Source organism: Benincasa hispida, chromosome 6, assembly GCF_009727055.1.
Source record: "Benincasa hispida cultivar B227 chromosome 6, ASM972705v1, whole genome shotgun sequence".
Classification (NCBI taxonomy): Eukaryota; Viridiplantae; Streptophyta; class Magnoliopsida; order Cucurbitales; family Cucurbitaceae; genus Benincasa; species Benincasa hispida.
The window spans coordinates 54,716,607-54,737,177 of NC_052354.1; the positions used below are offsets into that span (position 1 = coordinate 54,716,607).

Consider the following 20,571-nt stretch of genomic DNA (forward strand, 5'->3'; position numbering starts at 1 on the left):
GCCCTCCTCATAACTATTCGATTAGGTGACCACCACAATCCCGTCACCAATAGGAAGTCTTCTTTGGTGAATGTTACAATTGTAACATTCAAATTGAATGTCATTGAGCCCTTCCTATGGTCTTCAACCTCCCTCAATAGAATGTAATGGACCAATGGACTATTGAAGATAATGTTCATGTCCACAAATCACCCAAATACAGTCTTCCTGAAGAGGGCAAGCTGAGTGGGAGTAAGGAATCTTGAATTTTCTAGCCATACTATACAGAACAACAAAAAAAAAAGAAATAAATAAGAATTCTGTTCAATACTCGATATATGATGCACGTTCCTCGATGCATGATATAAGATACTCGATTTCTCATATCCGATACATGCTACATGGTGTCCCTTACTCGCTACATTACAAGTGACTAGATGGTCGATTGTTGAGCATTCGGTTTGATTTTCCACCTTCATGCATTATCCAACTCAAACCCTAAACTCCAAACGGTCTGAAATAACAAAAATATGAAAATTGAAACGAAACAAACTTGAAGTCCAGCCAAACATGCAAGATATGAAAACAAAAATGAAAATCGTGTCGGTCGAGCATCAAGTAACATGGAAGCGTATATCAAGGAACATGATGCAGAGATAGTCAAGTTTTGAGTGAATAGTGCCAAAATACAAAAAAGAAGAAGAATGTTACCTGATGATAGTCGAGTTTCGAGTTAATGGTGCCAAACTACAAACAAGGAGAAGAATGTTACCTGAACTAGAGATAATGGAGTTTCGAGTGTAGAGGTGTTGTCGTCGAAGAATATACAATCGGACGAACAAAAAGAATAGTCTGAGCTCGTGGGAAGTGGTGAAATAATGGACTTCAAATGCCTTCAAACAGGTTATGAATTCAAAATAATCGAGTATAAATTAATCGAGCATCGAGTATGACGTTGATATGATCAAGTATACACGTGTCAATTGCAACCATATCAAGTGACCATGAAGCTGGTATCGAGTGACCTTCAAACAGGTTATGAATTCAAAATAATCGAGTATAAAGTAATCGAGCGTCGAGTATGACGTGGATATGATCAAGTATACACGTGACGATTGCAACCGTATCGAGTGACCATGAAGTTTGGTATTGAATGACCGTGCATCGAAGAACATGTAACAAGCCATCGAGGATTGAGTAAATTCGTATTGGCAAGCGCAAGAGGTGCATCTCAGGGACGAATTAGTAAAATCACATATTTATGATGTAAGCAGAAGACCACTTTCCATTTCTCATTTGGGCCTTTCAAATGAGACCATCTGTACAAAAAAACCCTAACTTACTAATTTTTCAAACGCATTTAATGGTGTTGGTGTTCTTAGTCGTAACCACAAGCCTTAGAAACGAGCTTTTTTTTTCTCTCTCTCTCTAGTTTTAGTTGAACGACATTTGGAGGTGGGGACATATTGACATATCGACATATCGACAAATATTCTTGCTTCCGTCCAACTAAATCAAATTGGTTGAATTAGTTTTCACTTGTTCCCCTACATGCTTCAGTCATAAGCTATGAGAATAGAAAACGGTTTAAGGGTAACATTAGACTTGGTATAATTTTCATATAAAGATACTCAATTCTCACAGTATGAATGTTATCTCTTACCGTCTATGGGTATTATCAATATACTTATATGGTGATACTCTAAAGTTTGGCTGTCACTAAAGCAGCCTCAAAATCTGGTCTATGAATTATGTACATGGAGAAGGATCTTGATGTGAAACTCAACTGGTTGTGGCCACGCCCATAGCTTTCCTGCAGTGAGAGTTAGACATCGAAATATATGAGACCTTTTGAATATGTACACAAATATTAAGAGTAGTTGAAGACACTGGTTGCTAATGATTCATAGCCTGTTGCAAACAAATGGTTCAGTCAAGAACTTAGAACTCTCAGTAAATTTCAAAGTTGCTCTCTATTTCGAGTCTGGACTTATCAAAAGGATTGAACCATCAAAGTACTTATTTCATGGCAATCCTTTGGTGAAGAAGCATTTATGGTTCTTGAACTTTCATTGAAGAGTTTCTTAAACTTCTGTTATCCAAATTTAAAACAATTTGATCATTGCCATGAAAAATCTCATCAAAATTAAGCGTCAGTTTTTATTATGGATAATTTAGTTTTTTTAGTTTCTAAGAACATCCAATCTCTAATCAGTTACTCAATCTACATATGCAAGGAGGTATTAAAAAAAATCTACATATCCAAGGAATTCCAATAAATCTTAATATTATTGTTCACGATAGAGATTTAATGGTTACAAACTTTAAAGTTGCTACATATTAAAGTTTAGGAACTAAATAGTTACAAATTTGAAAGCACGAAGACTAGATTATTACAAACTTAAACCTTTCAAATCTCAAGTTAGTGTTTACCTGATCAAGTTTACTGGAAAAAGGGTCTGTTCTTTAGGATTCTTTCGGTCCACTAGTTTTTGAAGGACCAGCTCTTTCCACCATGACATCATACAGTTGCTTCCCATTCTGATCATTAAAGAAAATTGCAGTTTGCTAACAAAACTTCCCACCAGTCAAATTCTTCTAGTGAAGATAACAAGGTATCATTAGGAAAACCTCATTTGCATCAATTAGAACTTACAAATATTACTGGGAAGAAGTGCACTTGGCCTTCTGGCTTTGTTTGAGTTTCTTTGAAGTACACCAGAATGGGAAAATTTGGCCACCATAACTCCCAGTTCACGAAAGTGGAATATCTGCAGTAATTAGTAAATAACATGGATTCAATTCACTTTATATATGCAGTTCATTCGGGTGCGTAAAGCTACCTACTTCCAACGATTCTTTCCACCCACAAAGGCATTTTCACCAGAGTCTTCAAGCTGATCGCCTATTTTTACCTCCTAAATCACATAACATAAGACTGATCTTGTCATTCTTGAATCTAGATAACTTTTGCAGAGACATGGGTCTCAAGAGAATCAAAAAGAAATTTAAACTCCTTCACCAATGCAAAGAAAAACGAAAAATATCTCCACTTTTCCAGATTCCATATTGGATATGACGATAAACAAATATTTTCCGAATTTCAGCAGACATACCAATGCCTCATTGTCAAAGACAAATCTTACTCGAGTAGCCTGGAAGAAGGAAGAAAAACCATCAACTGATACTTAGAAAAACATACATGCATTTTCAATACCTTATTAAGAAATTTGAAGGCATCTTCTGAATATATATTAAGATCTTAGGAGTGAAACTTTCTTTCTTGAAGGTCTATTCTTTTTTATTATTACCTGGACCAGTAGCAGTAGCCCAAGAAGACCAATAGGTACAGCTGGTAGCAAATTATCAGTATAAGCTAACCCGCCAGCAGCACCTGTTACAATTATGATGTACTTAAAAGATGAAGTGGAAGGGTAAACTGCTAAGAAAGATAATGGTCTGCATTAATTTGTTAGAGATGTAAACACAGTTCTACGTAAAATCTTAGTAAAAAAGAAAGGACAAATCCTCAATGATACAAGGTATTTCATGTAGAATCCAGAGATAAAGCAATGTGCTCGGCTAAAGTGGACTACATTAGATGATTATGAAAATACAAAATGCATTATTCTCCAAGCATAGCTTAGTCAGAGGAGTGACTTTGACACTAGAGAACCTTGCTTTCTAACATGCCAAATGATATTCACAATGTACTTTGGAGAAAGTAGAAAGTGCAATTATATGTATGTTTTATCACTGTCACCTTTTTTTACCTGGATTTTACACGACATTTGAGAACTAACCCCAAAACCCGTCAATTTTCAACAGCAGTTTTTATCCTCAAAATGTCTGGACTTCTAAAGTGTGCAAATCAAGACTTAGCAGGCAAAGAGTTCTTTAGTACCCACCAAGTAAAATTATTGGAATTCTGTAATCTGGATCAGGAATTACAGTCTCTCGGCCCTTGACCCTCCTTCCAAGCTATGAAACACAAAAGTTAGTTTCTTTTTTTCTTTTCACTATAAAGAAATAAATAATAAAAAACTGTAGAGATAAACATAGACCTACAATGAAGTGAATACAAGATAAAAGTTTTTATTCAAAAACATTGGAAGTGAAGGAATTACAACAAAATAAGTCCGCTGGCAGAATAAAAAAAAAAAGAAAGAAAGAAAAAGAATTAAAACAAAATATTTGAAAGTTTAGGTACCAAAACGAAATTAATACAAAGGTTAAAGTAATCCAAACATTTTTTAAAGACTTTTTTTAGTATGAGGTGAAGATTTTACTTCAATCTGACGAGAAGGTGCAGATGTTTTAACCACAGAGTTCGGTCGTGTTGTAAATAAGCATCAAAGTTCCAACTAAAGGTTTAAGCAAACAAAATAGATCTGATGTTTTAAGAATCATAAAACCGTCTAAAAAAAGTTCTGCATTTTATAAAAGCAATGTTGGAAGAAGACATGTGGATAAATGCAACGCCAAAAAGACAAAAGGAATAAATTCATCAGACATTGAAAGTAAATGAAGAAAGGTGAGGAAGAAAACCACTGAGGCCACGACAGAGAAGCTACGACCGCTACATTTTATGTTTCTTCTCAGAAAATTTTTATCAAACACTATATGGGCACCATAGAATGAGCTTCTCAAATTCCTCAGAGAACCATCCACTTCTTTATCTGATCAAACACACAATTAATTCTTCTTCAGCAATTTTTTTCCCACAAAAATCAAACCCATTTCTGAGAAATTGAAATTGAGACTAAGGAACCAAGTATCAGAATTTGTAAAGGCAAAAAGAAATGACGTCTCCCTTGAATTGAAGAAAAGGGTAAAATCCTGAAGAAACAGGGCATATATTACACAAGAGTTCTTATCTTAAGGACCTAGAAACTAAGAAACTCACTTGGGCAAGAGAAAAATCGAGAAGAAGAGAAGAGAGTGCAACCCATGATCCTGAATTCGCTTCTGTTGTCTAAAAACAAATCAAAATTGCTGCTTTTTTATGAGGACGAGAAATGAGTGGAAGTGAAAGTGTTGCCTCATGCAGAAGACTGAATTTACACAAATACCCCTGAGTCCTCACAAAAATGAGCAATTTATTTAAATGCCCTTGTAAAAAAATTTGAAACATTTGTGATGAAAATGTATGATTGATGAGTAAATTCGTGGTCTTTTGGTGCTCTCTCCTATAAGTTTGCAAACTCATTAGTTTCCATTAATTGCTGTAAATAATCTCTTTTTTTTCCCACAAATTACTTATTTTAACAAAAAAATCTAAGTATGACACCCAATTAAACTCCACCGATGCACAAATCAACTATTGAACAAACGCACACAAGATAAAAGTGTAGTAAAATATATTAATTATAATATCTATTTAAGTTTAGAGTAAAATTAAGACACTATCAAAGTTTAAGATCTATTTTCATTAGATTAAAATTTTAGGATTATCAAATTTGGTTAAAAACACACTTTGGTTTCTAAACTTTTATAAAAGTAATAATTTAGTTCGTGTATTTTTAAATTTGTAACAATTTAGTTTTTGAATTTTAATGTGATAATATAGTTCTTGTACTTTATAATTTGTAGCAATTTAGTCTTTACTGTGAAATATATTATTAAGATTTAATGAAATTTCTTACACACATTGATTGATAAATTGTTCAAAAATTATTTTTTTATAAACTATAAAGGCTAAAATCGTTACGTAATAAAAGTTGACACTTAAATTTGAAGAGGTTTTTTATATTAGGGCTAAATTCTTATAAATTTTAAAATATATAAACTAAATTATTATTTATTAAAGTTTAGATACTAAATTATTAAATTGTTTAAAAATATTTAAACTAAATTATTAAATTGTTTAAAAATATTTAAACTAAATTATTACTCTTTAGAGTTCATAGACTAGATTACTTCTATAAATGTATTACTCTCTAGAGTTCAAAGAGAAGATTACTTTTATAAATGTTTAGGGACGAAAATGCATTTTTAAATGTTTAGGGACGAAAATGCATTTTTTTTTAGGATAAGAAATGATTTTTTTTTTTCCTTTACCAATCTAGCTTTTTGAAGGAAAAAATATCGACAGGGGTAATTTGGTAATTAAGTGGAGGGGATGATGGGCCTTATCTGGTTAAATTTGCTTCATTTCCCACCAACTAAATCACAGACAATACCATCATCAACACACTGCAGAAGCAGAACGTTAAAGCTCATCGGAAAACTTCTGAATTTCTCTCCTCAAGAACAAATTCGAACTCCAAAGCCCCATTTAAATGGCTTTCTCTACATGTTCTTCCACACCCATTTGCTCCTTTAATCACTCAAGCAAGCCCAACTCTGGTATTTTCTTCTTCAAATCAGCTCTTTATGAACTTTTCTCTGCAAAAGTTGTCTGGTTTTGTTTCTGTTGATTTCCCTTTCAAAATGTGTTTATAGTCCTTCCCTTTCGCATTTTGCAGGGGTTCTTCTTGGAAATTCAGTGCCTCAGAAGGCTTTTAGGATAAATAAAGCTTTTCAAAGAACAAACCCCATTAGGCTTTTGTCTTTTGAGGTCAAGGTATGGTTGTCTCTCTTGGCATTTCTTTCCTATTTTCCTTCTTTCAAATGAAATGAACTTGTTTGGTTATGTCTGTTTTGTGGATAAGTTGTTGGAAATTCAGCGGATTGTGGAACTGGAAACTATGGAATAGTCTTTAATTCTCTACCGTTTGTCTTTGGCTAAGGGTTTTGTTAAGAAATTGACAAATAAAAATGGACAGTAAACTTAAAGCAATAGAGAATTAGTACATGGTTTGCCAACAGTGTGTTAACTACATTCATGAGTAGAGTGAGAGAGCAATTTTATTAGAAAGAATAATTTAATTTACCGATATGCTTCTAGGGTTAGAGACTCTCGTACTTGGTCGAAGCGCTAAATAATAGATTCAAGACATTCCAATAGATTTAATAGGAACATCTTAATGTATGAGTGGAAATGTTTGTTTGAATAACCATTAGCTAGGTAGATGAATATTAATTGAGTTGAAATACATGGATGTAAGATGAAACTGACCAAATCAAGTTGGTTTTGATGGTTAGAACTTCGAAGTATAATGGTTGGTTGGTTTGATTTCTTAAGAAAATTGGTCTTGATGTCAGTTTTGGCTTAAAACAAATCCAATTCAACCTGATTACACCTTTTTTTAATATATATATAAGAAACCAAGCTTTCATCGAGAAAAATGAAATAATATACAAAGTAATACGAAAAAAGCAAGCCCACAAGAGTAGAAGACCCAAAGACTAGACTCCAATCCAACAAAATCAAACTAAAATCATAGTTACAAAAAGACCTCGTTACTTGATCCCTATTTAACTCACTATTGAACTGCATGAAGAAGAAGAACACAATTTAGTCTTCTTTTTCAGTTTCTCAGAATGTGTTTTATTCTTGCTTTGACAGGCTTCAGATGGTGCAGATAGTAACCAAACCACAAAATACAAAAGCATTGTTTGCACTGACTGCGATGGAAATGGTATGTGTCATCTCCATAGAAAATAGGGACCTCCTTCTTTATTCCTTCAGTTAATATGTGTTTCTTCTGTTTCAAATTCCCAACTTTCTCTCAAACTTTTGAATGGTAACAAAATATACGTTAATAACTCTTAAAAAGGATGAGGTAACTGAATGAAAGTTCTCTCTTATCAAAAAATGAAAAAAAGGTTGGTAAAATGAACCATTAGTTTGACTATGTTCTTTTGGTTATTATGAAAAGGCTGGTAGAACTTGATTTTATACAGTTGCAGGCACATTTGATCAAACTTAGAAGAAAGCAAATATGGTTGGAAATAGATAAACAGAAGATCAGTTGATAGATTTTGAGAGAGAAAGAAATAGTGTAACCTTTGGTCTTAATTCATTCAATATTTTAGAGAAGATATACATCATATGTTCTCAAATGGAGGGAATAAGAGCCAACATGAGCATAGCTCAAACGGTATGAGGTTCAATTCCCGACACCCCACATGTTGTAAGAAAAAAAATGAAGAAATAAGAATAACAATGTAAAGATTTTGTAAGCTCAATGTTGGGGAGCAATAATATATCTTCTAAATTTAATCAGCCCATTCCAACACAATATATTATCCAAATCCCATATCAAATATTAGTTCCAAGTATTGAATAAGAAACAATTGGAACTCAACTTAAAAGAAAAGATAAACCAACCTAAAACTCCTAAGCAATAAGAAGATGGTAAAATCAAGATAACGGAGGAGAAATTAACACCGAATTTATATCGGTTCACCCCATGTGGCTACATCTAGCTCTCTGCTACCGAGGCAATTTTCACTTTAATTTCTAGGAGAAAAAGTACAAGAGTTTACAATTACTCGATAATGATTTATCTTCTCATGAATCACTCTACAAAAGCTCACAAAACTCTTAAATGGAGGTTCAAACATTGCTGCAGGCCCGAATAAAAATGCCTCTCTTTTGTTTTCTTTTCGATCTGAAAATTACACACAGCCCCACTTGAACAAAGTTGAGAGATTGAACAAGCATTGAGACTGAGTTAACATATAATTTTTTCTTCTCAATTTTTAGGTGCTGTCCTATGTTCTCAGTGTAAAGGAACAGGAGTTAATTCAGTGGATCACTTCAATGGACAGTTTAAAGCTGGTAGCTTATGCTGGTTGTGCAGGTACTGATGAACAAACTCTCCTTGATCTTAATGTTGTTTTGTCTGTCTTATTACTTGGCTTCATTCTAGAGGTTTGAATTATAAAGACATGTAAACCAAAATGGTTTAGATAATTTACAACTTGCAAGTACTAGGATGGAAAATAGTGAGTGGTCAAGCTTTCATCTAATTCTTCCAAATATAAGTTGCACAATTTGTAAGTTTTATTGTAAGGAGGTGTTTGGCTCACAAACCAAGCAACCGTATGTGGGCTTAAAGTTTCACTCTGATGGTCCTAACGGGTCATCTACTTAACTAGAACGTTCCCTAACAGTGTATAAACCATTGCATTTACAATTAGTTCAATAATACATGGGTAAGACTCGAAACTCTAACCTCTCGATCGTGATATATGCCTTGATTAGTTGAGTTATGCTGGAGTTGACACAAACCATTGCATCTATTATCAACGAGTTCAGTCTAATTCCAAAGAACCTATTTAGAGTTCTCATTGCATTTGTTGAAATAAGGCTATTTCAATCACAACCATTGTTCCTTTCGAGATATCTGATAGATTTTCTTGAAATAATTAATGATATAGAGTAGATTATAATCTTATTAATGATTAAATTTGAGGTTCTGAACTAGTTAATGTCTTTAACAATGCAGAGGCAAAAGGGATATCCTTTGTGGGGGCTGTAATGGAGCTGGTTTTGTGGGTGGATTTATGAGTACAGCTGACAGTTAGTACTTTGTACTGCAAAGTATGAATTTTCTTTCACCTGCATCAGAAATTGGAGTATTTTAAGTCAATTAATGACCTATCTGAGATGAAAAAACGTATTAATTTGAGTAATTTTGTATAATGGTTCACATAATTCCCAAGTTTGTAATTGAAAATTATGAATGCTTTTCTGCTTTGGTTGCATTCCCCCGAAGATTTGAGATTTTTGAGATGTAATATATGACCAGTATATGATTTTAGGTTTCTCAATTATAAAAAAAATTGTCCCAAGAAAAGTCTTCTTTTTTAAAATTTTATTTTAATGTTTAATAGCATATTGAGATGATTAGTAAAATACAAACGATTAAATTTAATACTATACGTCAAAGCTAAAGATATTCATAGAAGTTGGGAATTAGGTTTTCACGTGTCATCTATTTAGTTGTTAAGTTCATGGGGAGACTAATAAATGACTATTTTCAAATATAGAAAAATGAATCAAAATATTTACAAATATAGTAAAATTTTACTATCTTTCTACAACAAATCAGGATAGACTTTATTTGTATCTATTCGTGTCATTACATATAAGAGATATCTTGTTATTATTTGTAAATATTTTCAGCAGTTTTGTTATTTAAAATAATTTCTTCCTAATAAAAGAAAATTAATATTATCAATTCAATCCAAATAAATTAAACAATATCTATATATAACAAATGGAGAACTAACATATGGATCATATTTCTAACCTCTATCTCTAGACCGAAAGGAACGTCTCTTTAGCAAAACTAGTATAGCCAAGACGGTTAATTACATTTTTAAAAAACTTGATATTTGAATCTTCACACCTACATAGTTGGACTCATGGTGTTAATTTTTTTTTTCTTTTTTGTCTATGTAAGATGTTTTCATCGATATTTTCACATATCTACGAGTTTGACATCAACAAATGAGTGAATTGACACTTCTATTCTATCGTAAAAAATCTATGTAAGATTAAAAAAAGAAAGAAGTAACGAGATATAACTAATGTGGATTTACAATATAAGTAATAAACATTTTAACTTGTTTATAGAGTGTAAAATGTACTTTTTTTAATTTTGTTTTTATAATTTTTTTAAAAATATTTATCGATATCAACATTTTATCAGTATTTCCATTAAAATTTTCTTCCATATAAATATATTTAAAATATTGGTTGGACTAAATAGAAATGCTTTAAAAACTTAAAAAGAAAAAGGTTAAATTATAACAAATACCCTTAAACTTCCTTTATTTAAAAAATCTATATCTATACTATATTAAATAGAGACATATGCAAGAATCTTTATCTTCCTATATTGCCCTTCCATTTTAAACAAATTCTCATTATACCCTCCTATCTCTTAGGTTAGTTACTACTTATTATACCCTTATTAGTTATTACTATCGTTGAATCTATTTACTCCACCCTTTCATGTGATTGTTTGTCACGATTGTGTTTCATCAATCCTTCTTGGTAACCCACCTGATTTCTCCATATTTACAACATGTTCCAAATTTTTCCTTCAAATCTCTATAAAGGAATCGTAACGATGTTGAAGCATGACATTGACCTTCTTTTTGTATTGTCTACACTTCTGGTAATTTGTCTTTTTATGATTTCAAATTGAATAGTTTGTGAAAATCTCTAATCTAAATCCAAACCAAATTCAATGTCTTTGTTTTTCTATGTAGAGGTTAATTTTCAAATTTATATCCATATTATTATTGTATACATAGTTATTTCTACTAGCATTATAAATTCTTCTCATTCTTAATTCTAAATCCATCATTGTAGATGTTATAGTTCAATCTACCATTGTAAATTTAGTCTATCTTTTTTGTTATTTTTTTAAAATTAGTAAGTTTAAAATTTCAAAATTATTTCCCTATTATTATCGTATACATAGTTCTTTCTATGAACATTATAGTTTCTTCCCACTCTCAATATGAAATCCATCATTGTAGATGTTTTGGTTCAGTTCACCATTATACATTATATTTAATCATACCTTTTGTTGATTTTTTAAAACTTAGTAAGTTCAAATTTTCAAATTTTATTTGATCGATTTTTTAAACTTAATGTTTGATTTATTTGCTCCAATTAAATTGGTCATTTTCATTAACATACATAAAATTATTTATTTATTGTTAAAGAAATATTAAACTCCTTATTTTTTTCATTTACATGTTAAAAACAAAAGGATGTTTTATATTTTAAGAAAAAATAAATTGAAATATTTAAAATATGAAGGTAGTTTTTTCCTCCGATCCTTGTTTTTGGTGTTGTTGTTTATATATATATATTTTTTTTTTCTTTTGACAATTTTTAACTTAGTGGCTACTTAAAAAAGATTCATTAAAATCATGTATCAATAAACTCAAAAAGTAAATTTGATTAACAATACAGACTTTGATTTGTTTTATCAATTCTTTCTAAGTTAAACAATAATTGGAGAAGATTTAGTTATTATATATATATTTTTTAAAAAAAATTATGATTTGGGATCCTGATGATAAGAAAACAACTATCAATTTCACTTATTATAAATTTTGTTTACGATAGGATTTTCCTTCGATACAAAAATTGAGATATATACTGCTTATGAATTTTTTTTTTCTTCCTTATTTTCCTTCCAAAAAGCAACCCTCAAATAACTATCCCATAATTAAAGTAATATTTTATGGTATTATGTTACTTTCATATAAATTATATTTCACAAATTTTATTCTAATCCAACTATATCGTTATGTATTTCAATTTGATTTATCGATCTCTTTTTGTATCTTTATTTACTATAATATTTTTATATATCTATTTATTATATTTAAATGTTAAAAGCTCTTGAAGTTTTATAATTTAGAATAAATAAATTAAAAATGAAGGTACTTCTATTTTTCTAAATAAACATTTTAGTCTAATCATAGTTTTTTATTTTGTTTTTTTTTTCTTTTCAAATATTCATATCTTAGTCGCATACTAAAAAAATCATCAAAATCAGATATCAACAACAAAAATAAATAAATAAATCCAAGTAACACTTAAAAAAAATCCTTAAAAACATGAGAAGATTTAGTTATTATAATTTTCCTCAAAAATTGATTTGATAGGTTGGATCCTAATATAATAGAAAAACAACATTCAATTTTGTTTACAAAAGATTTTTCTTTATTCAATGTCAAAATTATTAAATATATATATATTTTTTTCTAAATGAAGGTATATAATCCTTATGAAATATATTTTTTTCTTTTTTTTTTTTTTTCCAAAAAGCAACCATCAAAGAACTACCCTTACCCCATAATAAAAGTAATTTATATTCTTATGTCACTCTTTACCAATTTACTTCACAAATTTTATTCCAAGTATATAATTTTGTATATTAATTTGATTCATCCATCTATTTTTATATATTTATTTATTATAAATTAACTTGAAATAAGAAATATATAGTTATGATTTTTTAAAACTTTATTTACTAATTAAATACAATGAATATTCAATAAAATTTAAATTATTTTTTAAAACTTTACGTTATATTTTTTTTTTCAACTAATACATTTTAAAAGTTGCAATATTATCTCGAACTTTCATAAATGTTCAAAACTACCATTGGAATAAAAATCCTTTAGAATTTCGAACAAAAATCGAGACTTGAAACTGTGTGATGACGACCTAAAACGATGAGTTTGATCTATATTTTATATTTAAATCACTACCACACCATTTAATATCTCAATTTTCGTCCAACATTCTAATTTTTTTTATTCTAATGATACTTTTGGAATATTTATAAAAGTTAAAAACGATATAATTATTTTTAAAAATATATGATATTTTTTAAACAAATGACAAAGTCATGACCTATGAAGCACAGATATGGCTACACGATACGGATACGATCGGATAAGGCGATTCGCTAATTTCTAAAAAATTAAGATACAGATACGTCTAAGGATGCGTCATTTTTTTTATATGTATATTTTAAATATATATATTTCTAAAAAAATAAGGATACTGATATACATTTTTTTCCTTAAAAAAAATATAGGATATAGATAAATTTAGCATATAAGTTCATAACAATAGATAGAATACAAACACTGAAATACAATACAAAAAAGCAACATCTAAGATATTGAAGTACAATAGTTAATAAAATGCAATATAAAATGAAGATAAACGAAGAACTTATTGTTGAAGATATTTAAATAGTTTATATTTTGGTGGATTTTGTGGAAACTCAAATGTAAAGATGGAGATTAGATGATTCTAGTCTAGCGAGTTTTTTAAATAGGATGCCTAATTTTGGATTGAGAAAGATTAGATCAGTTACTTGTCTTTTTCTTAAAAAAAAAGTACAAAGATATGTCAAATCGCGTGTTAGATACATATGTAAAAAATATTTAGAAGTATAGATACGTCAACCCTCACAAGGTCACGGCCAAACAGATCCGACTACGATTACAAGTTGACCAAAATACCCTCAGTTCACCAGTATGTGTTGATACCGTTGCCGTCATCGAGGACATAACAGTAATTGCACAACTCTCCTCACCGTCTTCCTTATTCGCCGCCCCGCCGTGAGTTCCAGTATCAGCTTCCCTTTCTCCACGCAAGGTACTCTCTTTCTCCATCTTTCTCCATCTTTCTTTCTTCTTCTATTTCCAATCTTCTTTCTTCCTCCAGACGTGTTCGATTTAGTGAGATTCACCGTCTCTTTTCCCTTTCTATTGATTCGATCTAAATTGCTAGTACTAATTGGCGGATATTTTCAGAAACGGACGTATTTCAACAATCAGAACCTTGGAGAGGAAGATTTTGACACTGTGGGTTGTCAATATCCGTAAGTTTCGTCTCCATTTTTGAAGTCATTTAACTTCTCCCAATTCCCATTTTTAGGGTTGTTTGTATATGATATTTGTGGATGATTTTCTCTGGAGTTAACCTTTTGTATTCTCGATCATTAAACGGTACGCGAGAGGTTTCTGTTTCATCAAAATTAATTGTTTAATTTCTGAGAAAATATCTGCGCATCATTACGCAGCCGATTTAGGGTTTGGGATAAATTATAGTTGAGAAGTATCTTACAGCCTCATTATGGTGGTTATTTTCAAATTTCATACTCTTTTTGGGTTACGGATATTGAACATTGCGCAATGCTTACCAGCCGTTTGATGAAATTCTTCTATGAAGTGGTATGCTTGTATTTGTTCGTCCTTCATTCCTCCTTAGTGTGGCTGTCACTTTCTTAGTTTCTGCTCTTCTGGTGTGACGAACATTGAACATTGCATAGTGGCCACCAAATGTTCGATGATATTCTACCATAAAATGGTATATTTGTTCATGATCACCCTTCTTCATACCCCCTCAATGTGGCTGTCACTTCCAAATTTCTTCTCCTTTGGGATGATGAACATTGAACTTTACATAGAGCCCACCAAATGTTTGACGAAATTCTTCTTGTAGGTGGTATAGTTGTATTGTACATGTTCATCGCTCTTGCTTTCCCACATATAAACAAAAAAGATTGTCATTTGAGAATTGAAACTTCTTGTTTTAGATTCAAATGTAACTTTACCATGATTGTTTTTTTTTTTCTGTTTGTGTCAACTTGGGTGAAATTCTAAGTTTAGCTTTTGAACTTTCAAGTTTCTGTCTATTTGGTATTCGAGTTTTAAAAAGTATCTAACAGGTTCTTGAACTTAAAAAATGTTTGGTAGATCCTTGATACATCCAAATTTTAAAAAAAGTAACCAATGTATTAAATATAAAACTGAATTTATGTCTAATTGGGCCATAAACTTTCAATGTCATGTCTAGTTGGTCCTGAATAATAAATGCTGAATAGGTCAAGGACCTATTAGATAAAAAATTGAAACTTGAAGGATCTATTTGACACAATTGAAAGATTAAGGACCTATGAGACACTTTATTAGTACAAGGACATGTTAGATACAAAGTTGAAAGTTTAGGAACCTACTGGACACTTTTAAAATTTACAGACTAGATAGACACAAATTTGAAAGTTTAGGCCTTAGGGACTAAATCTATAATTTAACCATCTATTTTTCTCTTGAAGCTTTGATTTTTAAGTATTAGTTATGATTTCAGATCTGTACAATGAAGAAAGGCTTGCACCCTCAAATGCAGTGGATATCATATGTCACTCAGAGTGGCAGATTGATGCACGTTATGATGACCAAGATACACCATGTTGGTAAAGTCTACCACTTGAGAGCAAGGCGCCAAATGGCTGAAAGTGTTGGGCAGATTGCGAGGTTCAAACGTCGTTACGAGAAAATGATTGCTGAAAATGTTGAAAATACTGATAAGTGAGGTTCAAGGCAGCTCAAGGATCAGCTGTTCACTTGGATCATTATGGATTCCTTTTGAGAGCATGATCTTGTGAGTGTTTAGAATTTAAAGTTCACTTCTTTCAATGGAGTCTATCTCTTTACATAGCCTAGCATTTTACAGGACACTGAGTTATTTCTTATAATTGTTTTGATGTGCTTTTATCATTAGAATGATCTAATCTGCATTTTTATTTTCTATTCAATAACTGTGATCATTTTCCCATTATTTGTTTTTAACCGGGAGTGGGAGCTTTGCTCCCCTAGAGACTATATGTGGGGCATCTGCGTCCGCCCCAAGGCCAGACTTAGGAGACATCAAGGGTTTTTTCATTTTTGGTATTAAGCTCACCCAAAGGTTCGAACTTGGAACCTTTAAGCCGGTTTGACAAAGAGACCCTAGTGGGCCAACAGGGCTGCCCCTTGGGGGGCATTTTCCACCTTGTTTACCTAATTGTCTAATCAAACTCACAGGGCTTGTTATGCTAATAAAAGCCTACTAAATAGTAGAGTTGTTGACTTAGATATACTCTAGTTGTTAGGTATTTAATACCTCCTCTAACCCCTATGAATTCCAGGTTTGAATCCCTTAAAAAAGTTTGGTATTCTTTTTGGATAACTTTGGTGTCCGAGGGAGAAATTATTGAGGTTGGAACAATGCAGTCATTTGTCTTATACTGTTCGAGATAAGAAACTATAAACTATAGGTCGAAGTGTTTAGTCAAGTAGTGGTGACTATATTGAGTATTTTTTTTCCTCAAGATGCATTGCTATAATGTGTGGATCATTAGCTTAGCTTTTTAGCAGATGGCTTCCATTTTGAGCTTACATTTTCTTTCACCATTTCCTAGTTTCCTGGAAAAGGGTCTTACACATGGTAAAAGTGAAGTATACATTTATGCAGTATTTGTTTTTGTCATTGACAAATCATGGTGTTTAATGCTCCTGATCCATTCCTTTTGTTTGTTTGATTCTTTTCGCTATTCGGCTCGCTCTCGTTACATATTTAGTAGGCAAAGGTTGCTAAATATATCGTAAACATTACCATTCCTTTATAAGATTCTACATCATTTGAACTTTAGTTTTACATGTGTTACTGTTAGTATCAAAAGTACTCCACACGAACATCAAAGGAAGACATACAAAACTAAAAGGGAACTTCCTTATAGTTGGTGATATCTGAACCATCCTCTACTTGGCTACTTCTTCTAGCACTGGAACGTTCTTCCATGTATCCTCTAATCCATTCATTTGCAACGGTGGCAATGAGAAGACGCTCACAGTCGAGCTCCTACTTCGGATTTCCTTCAAAACCCGTAATGCAGACACAGTGCTTTTCATATAAAGTGACTCCATATACTCAATCTCTGATAGTTCCTTAGTTGCTTTAAGCAGATCATCAATGTTGGTGGTGGCTGGCTTTGTAGGAGCACCGACTTCATCGACTCCATTTGAACCAGAAGAAGGCAGCTCATTCAAAGGGAATAGAAGATCCAGCATCATCTCACACTGCTTCACGAGCGAGTAAAGCAGGTCGGTTGTAAAGAAAGGCTGTTGCAGAACCTTCTGACTGTAGGGTAGGCGGATCAGCGCACCAGTCCTTTTGTCATACTTCTTTAAGATTTTCACAAGTCCTATAATAAAAGGGTATGCAAGTTGTGAGCAGTAAAGAATTACTTCAGTATTATAAAGTGTTTTTCTTTTTCAAAGGCAACCGAAGCATATTCTTAGCATAAAGGAATTGATTCAACAGTTTGTGGCCACAATTCGAAGCGTCTATAATATTAAAGATATCATTATGTGCCGGAAGAACATTAAAATAGCATAAAGTTCATCAATACCACAGAATTTTCATCATCATCGAAGAAAAGAGACAAAGATTTCATATTCTAGACTTGACTGCAAAATGGTATAAATATACATTCAAGCATCGTAATTGCCAGCCAACCAATACATAAAGTAGGGAAAGGATAAATGAAAGGCAAAAGGGAAAAAAATGTGTAAATTGCAAAAATCTACCACTAAAATAGAGTTAGATGTAATTATTGGTAAAAATTGAGCCTTCCAACTGGTACAAGAGTTAAAATTAGAATTTCAAATTAGAAATTATATAAGTTCGAGGGTTATTTTCTATCTACGATCACTACAAATTTGATGGTTTTATTTTCATAATTGTTTGAATGTGTAATTGCGCATGCGTGATTTTTGCAATTTAAAAAAGAAAAAAAACAACAAAGGATGCACACCTGTAAAGTTAAGGGCACTATAATTTTCCAAGAGAACCATTTCTCCATGGAAGTCCACAATTTCCTTGCGAATTTTAACCATCTCTTCATTGGAATCCATTGCTTTTCCGACCCTATCTTGTAGCTCCTGAATTATATTAAAAAAGAAAAGTGGAAGCAATTTGGTCATCAGCATGGACCTGTAATGATGATTGGTTATAACTTCTAAACAGATGAAATTCAAGAATTTAATCTTCTATTGGAACAAATTTCTTAAACCAGAGATTTTCCTCTACTCGAAATCTTGAATGAATGTGAATCATCAAACAGTTCTACATATCGACACAAACCAGATACATAAACATTAAACAATCTCCGAAAATCATGTTTACAGAATTCCAGGATTAAGTGCCTAAATCGATCCAAGGACATCTGAATCATAATTTTAACAAACAATCTCCGAAAATCTTGTTTACAGAATTTTCAGGATTAAATGCCTAAATCGACCCATTAAATTTCTCTCTCTCTCTCTCTCTCTCTCTCTCTCTATTTTTTATTTTTTTTATTATAAAAAAAATGCCTAAGATCCAAGGACATTTAAGAATCAGATTATTCTGGTGTTCGTTCATGCGGCTAGGTCAAATTCCAGTATTGAATCGCATACCTACATCATTAATTGCAAAAGGAATGAAGTAAATCCGAAGTCTAATTCAATTTCTTCTCTCCAGAACAAACCGAAACACAGATCTCAACGCTCTCCTAATCAGAACGAGAAATTGAAAACTAGAGTCGAAGAAGAAAATTACCTTCAATCTGATGATGTACTCTTCCTCCTTTTCAACAAAGAAACTATTAAATTTCTCAAGCTCATCCTCCAATAACTTAATGAAATTCATCTCCTCACTCGATGAAGAATCGTCCTCCGCATCAATTCTCGGCCGCTTGCTCAGTCGTTCACCGCCTTTAGGCTCAACAAGCTTGAGCCGCTTCTTCAACTCCTTGTAGGACAAAAATTTATCCCGCCACTCCGGCAAAGTTTCTTCGATCTGGTTGCTCAGACTCTTGCCGAACTTCATAACCACAGTTTCCGACGGCCGGAAAAATGAACTGATAATCGAATTCTGGTGGTGGTGATGGCAATGGCGATTGTGAAATGAAGTAGTTAGAAAGGAGAATTGAAGGAATATAACGGTAAGAGAGAGAATATTCGAAGAATTTTTCTTCGAATATCCCTTTTATCTTCTTTAAGCATATTTCGGGGTTTTATTCCTTTCCCTCAAAGCGATGGATGAGGATTTATAATTAATTTTTAATACTTTTTTCTCTCTACTTATTACATGTAAGCTTCTGATTGGTTGGTTGGGTTGAGTTAACATATTCTCTATTTTTTTTATACTTTAAAGTGGACTTTCATTTTGAAAGTTGTTAAAGAAACACAATATTAGGTTTTTTTATTTTTTATTTTTTTAATTTGGTGTGTTAGATTTTAATTGAAATTAGTGAGTCTTAAAATAATTTTAATTTTTGTTGGATTAGTGGATGAATACAATTGAGTCGAATATCTAGAAAAAAGTAACTAACACCTACTCTAGTTCAATACTTAAAATGAATAAAATTGAAGGTTTATAATAGAAATTAAGGGAGCTAAACAAAAAGATAAGAATTGATTATTGTTTATCAAGTTTGGAATAGAAACTAAAATTTTTCAATTTTTTATGATTGGAAATAGGGGTTTATAAATAAATCTTATTTATCAAAACGAGCGCAGCTTAATTAGTATACATTATGTGTTATGAACTAAAAAGTTTACGATTTGAATCCTCTCACCTCTATTATACTAAACAAAAATTAAAAATATATTGACAAAATAATAATAATAATATGAAGACAACGACTTAAATCTTGTTTCTATGGGCAAATTGTTGCCATTTAAAAGTAATTACATTTCTATTTGTTTTGTTTTTGTTTCACAATACTTCACTGAGCTTAGATTTCTCCCCATTTTAGATAAGAGCTAACTAATCTACCTAAAAACAAATTGTTTAAAAGAGTGAAAGATAGAGTATGGAAAGCTTTCGAAAATTGGAAGGAACACCTTTTCTCCTTGGGCGGAAAAGAGATGCTTATCAAATCAATAGCCTAGACTATTCCAAAATATATAGTGAACTATTTTCATATTCTTAAAGGGCATTTGTAAGGAAATCAATCAGGACTATGCACAATTCTGGAGGGGTCATCAAAGGAAGGGAATAAAGCTCATTGGATTAGCTAGAAGAATATATGCAAAAGAAAGTTTAATGGTGGTTTGGATTTCAGAGACATTAGTCTATTCAATCAAGCTTTGCTTGCAAAGCATAGTTGGCGCATTCTGAGAAATCATGACAATTTGCATGCTAAATCCCTTTAAGGCAAGTATTTTAGAGATGATGACTTCTTGAAGGCCTAGCTAGGGAATAATCTGTAAGACTCCTCGATACCCCGCACTAAAAGACAACCAACCAAAACAGAAAAAACAGAGGGAAATAGAGAATAAAGAACAGGGCAATCGAAATGCTCTTTATTTATATACTTCTTCTTCAAGTCTCTCGTAAAC

The 20,571-nt window shown here is 31.8% G+C and overlaps 4 protein-coding genes across 5 annotated transcripts; 2 read left to right on the plus strand and 2 right to left on the minus strand.

The window, feature by feature from the left end:
• Positions 1–1,555: 1,555 nt before the first annotated feature.
• LOC120079360 lies at positions 1,556–5,031 on the minus strand. Its single transcript, XM_039033521.1, has 9 exons — positions 4,886–5,031; positions 4,528–4,658; positions 3,888–3,960; positions 3,291–3,373; positions 3,096–3,134; positions 2,827–2,897; positions 2,636–2,750; positions 2,413–2,520; positions 1,556–1,792 (listed from the first exon to the last, which is right to left on the minus strand). Exons 1-8 carry the CDS (start codon positions 4,929–4,931, stop codon positions 2,446–2,448), a joined length of 633 nt encoding a protein of 210 aa, XP_038889449.1. The 5' UTR covers positions 4,932–5,031; the 3' UTR covers positions 1,556–1,792; positions 2,413–2,445.
• A 1,109-nt stretch (positions 5,032–6,140) lies between these two features.
• LOC120079502 (protein BUNDLE SHEATH DEFECTIVE 2, chloroplastic-like) lies at positions 6,141–9,668 on the plus strand. Its single transcript, XM_039033710.1, has 5 exons — positions 6,141–6,327; positions 6,447–6,544; positions 7,430–7,502; positions 8,573–8,669; positions 9,318–9,668. Exons 1-5 carry the CDS (start codon positions 6,261–6,263, stop codon positions 9,394–9,396), a joined length of 414 nt encoding a protein of 137 aa, XP_038889638.1. The 5' UTR covers positions 6,141–6,260; the 3' UTR covers positions 9,397–9,668.
• A 4,195-nt stretch (positions 9,669–13,863) lies between these two features.
• LOC120079925 lies at positions 13,864–15,979 on the plus strand. Of its 2 annotated transcripts, none has more exons than XM_039034381.1 (3): positions 13,864–14,017; positions 14,176–14,243; positions 15,512–15,979. In XM_039034381.1, exon 3 carries the CDS (start codon positions 15,521–15,523, stop codon positions 15,734–15,736), a length of 216 nt encoding a protein of 71 aa, XP_038890309.1. In that variant the 5' UTR covers positions 13,864–14,017; positions 14,176–14,243; positions 15,512–15,520; the 3' UTR covers positions 15,737–15,979. The 2 variants fall into 2 exon arrangements, with proteins under 2 accessions (XP_038890309.1, XP_038890310.1); XM_039034382.1 differs by lacking the exon at positions 13,864–14,017 and adding an exon at positions 14,039–14,100.
• A 779-nt stretch (positions 15,980–16,758) lies between these two features.
• LOC120079924 (SPX domain-containing protein 1-like) lies at positions 16,759–19,235 on the minus strand. The gene is made up of 3 exons (XM_039034380.1): positions 18,785–19,235; positions 18,000–18,126; positions 16,759–17,387 (listed from the first exon to the last, which is right to left on the minus strand). Exons 1-3 carry the CDS (start codon positions 19,052–19,054, stop codon positions 16,945–16,947), a joined length of 840 nt encoding a protein of 279 aa, XP_038890308.1. The 5' UTR covers positions 19,055–19,235; the 3' UTR covers positions 16,759–16,944.
• Positions 19,236–20,571: the final 1,336 nt, after the last annotated feature.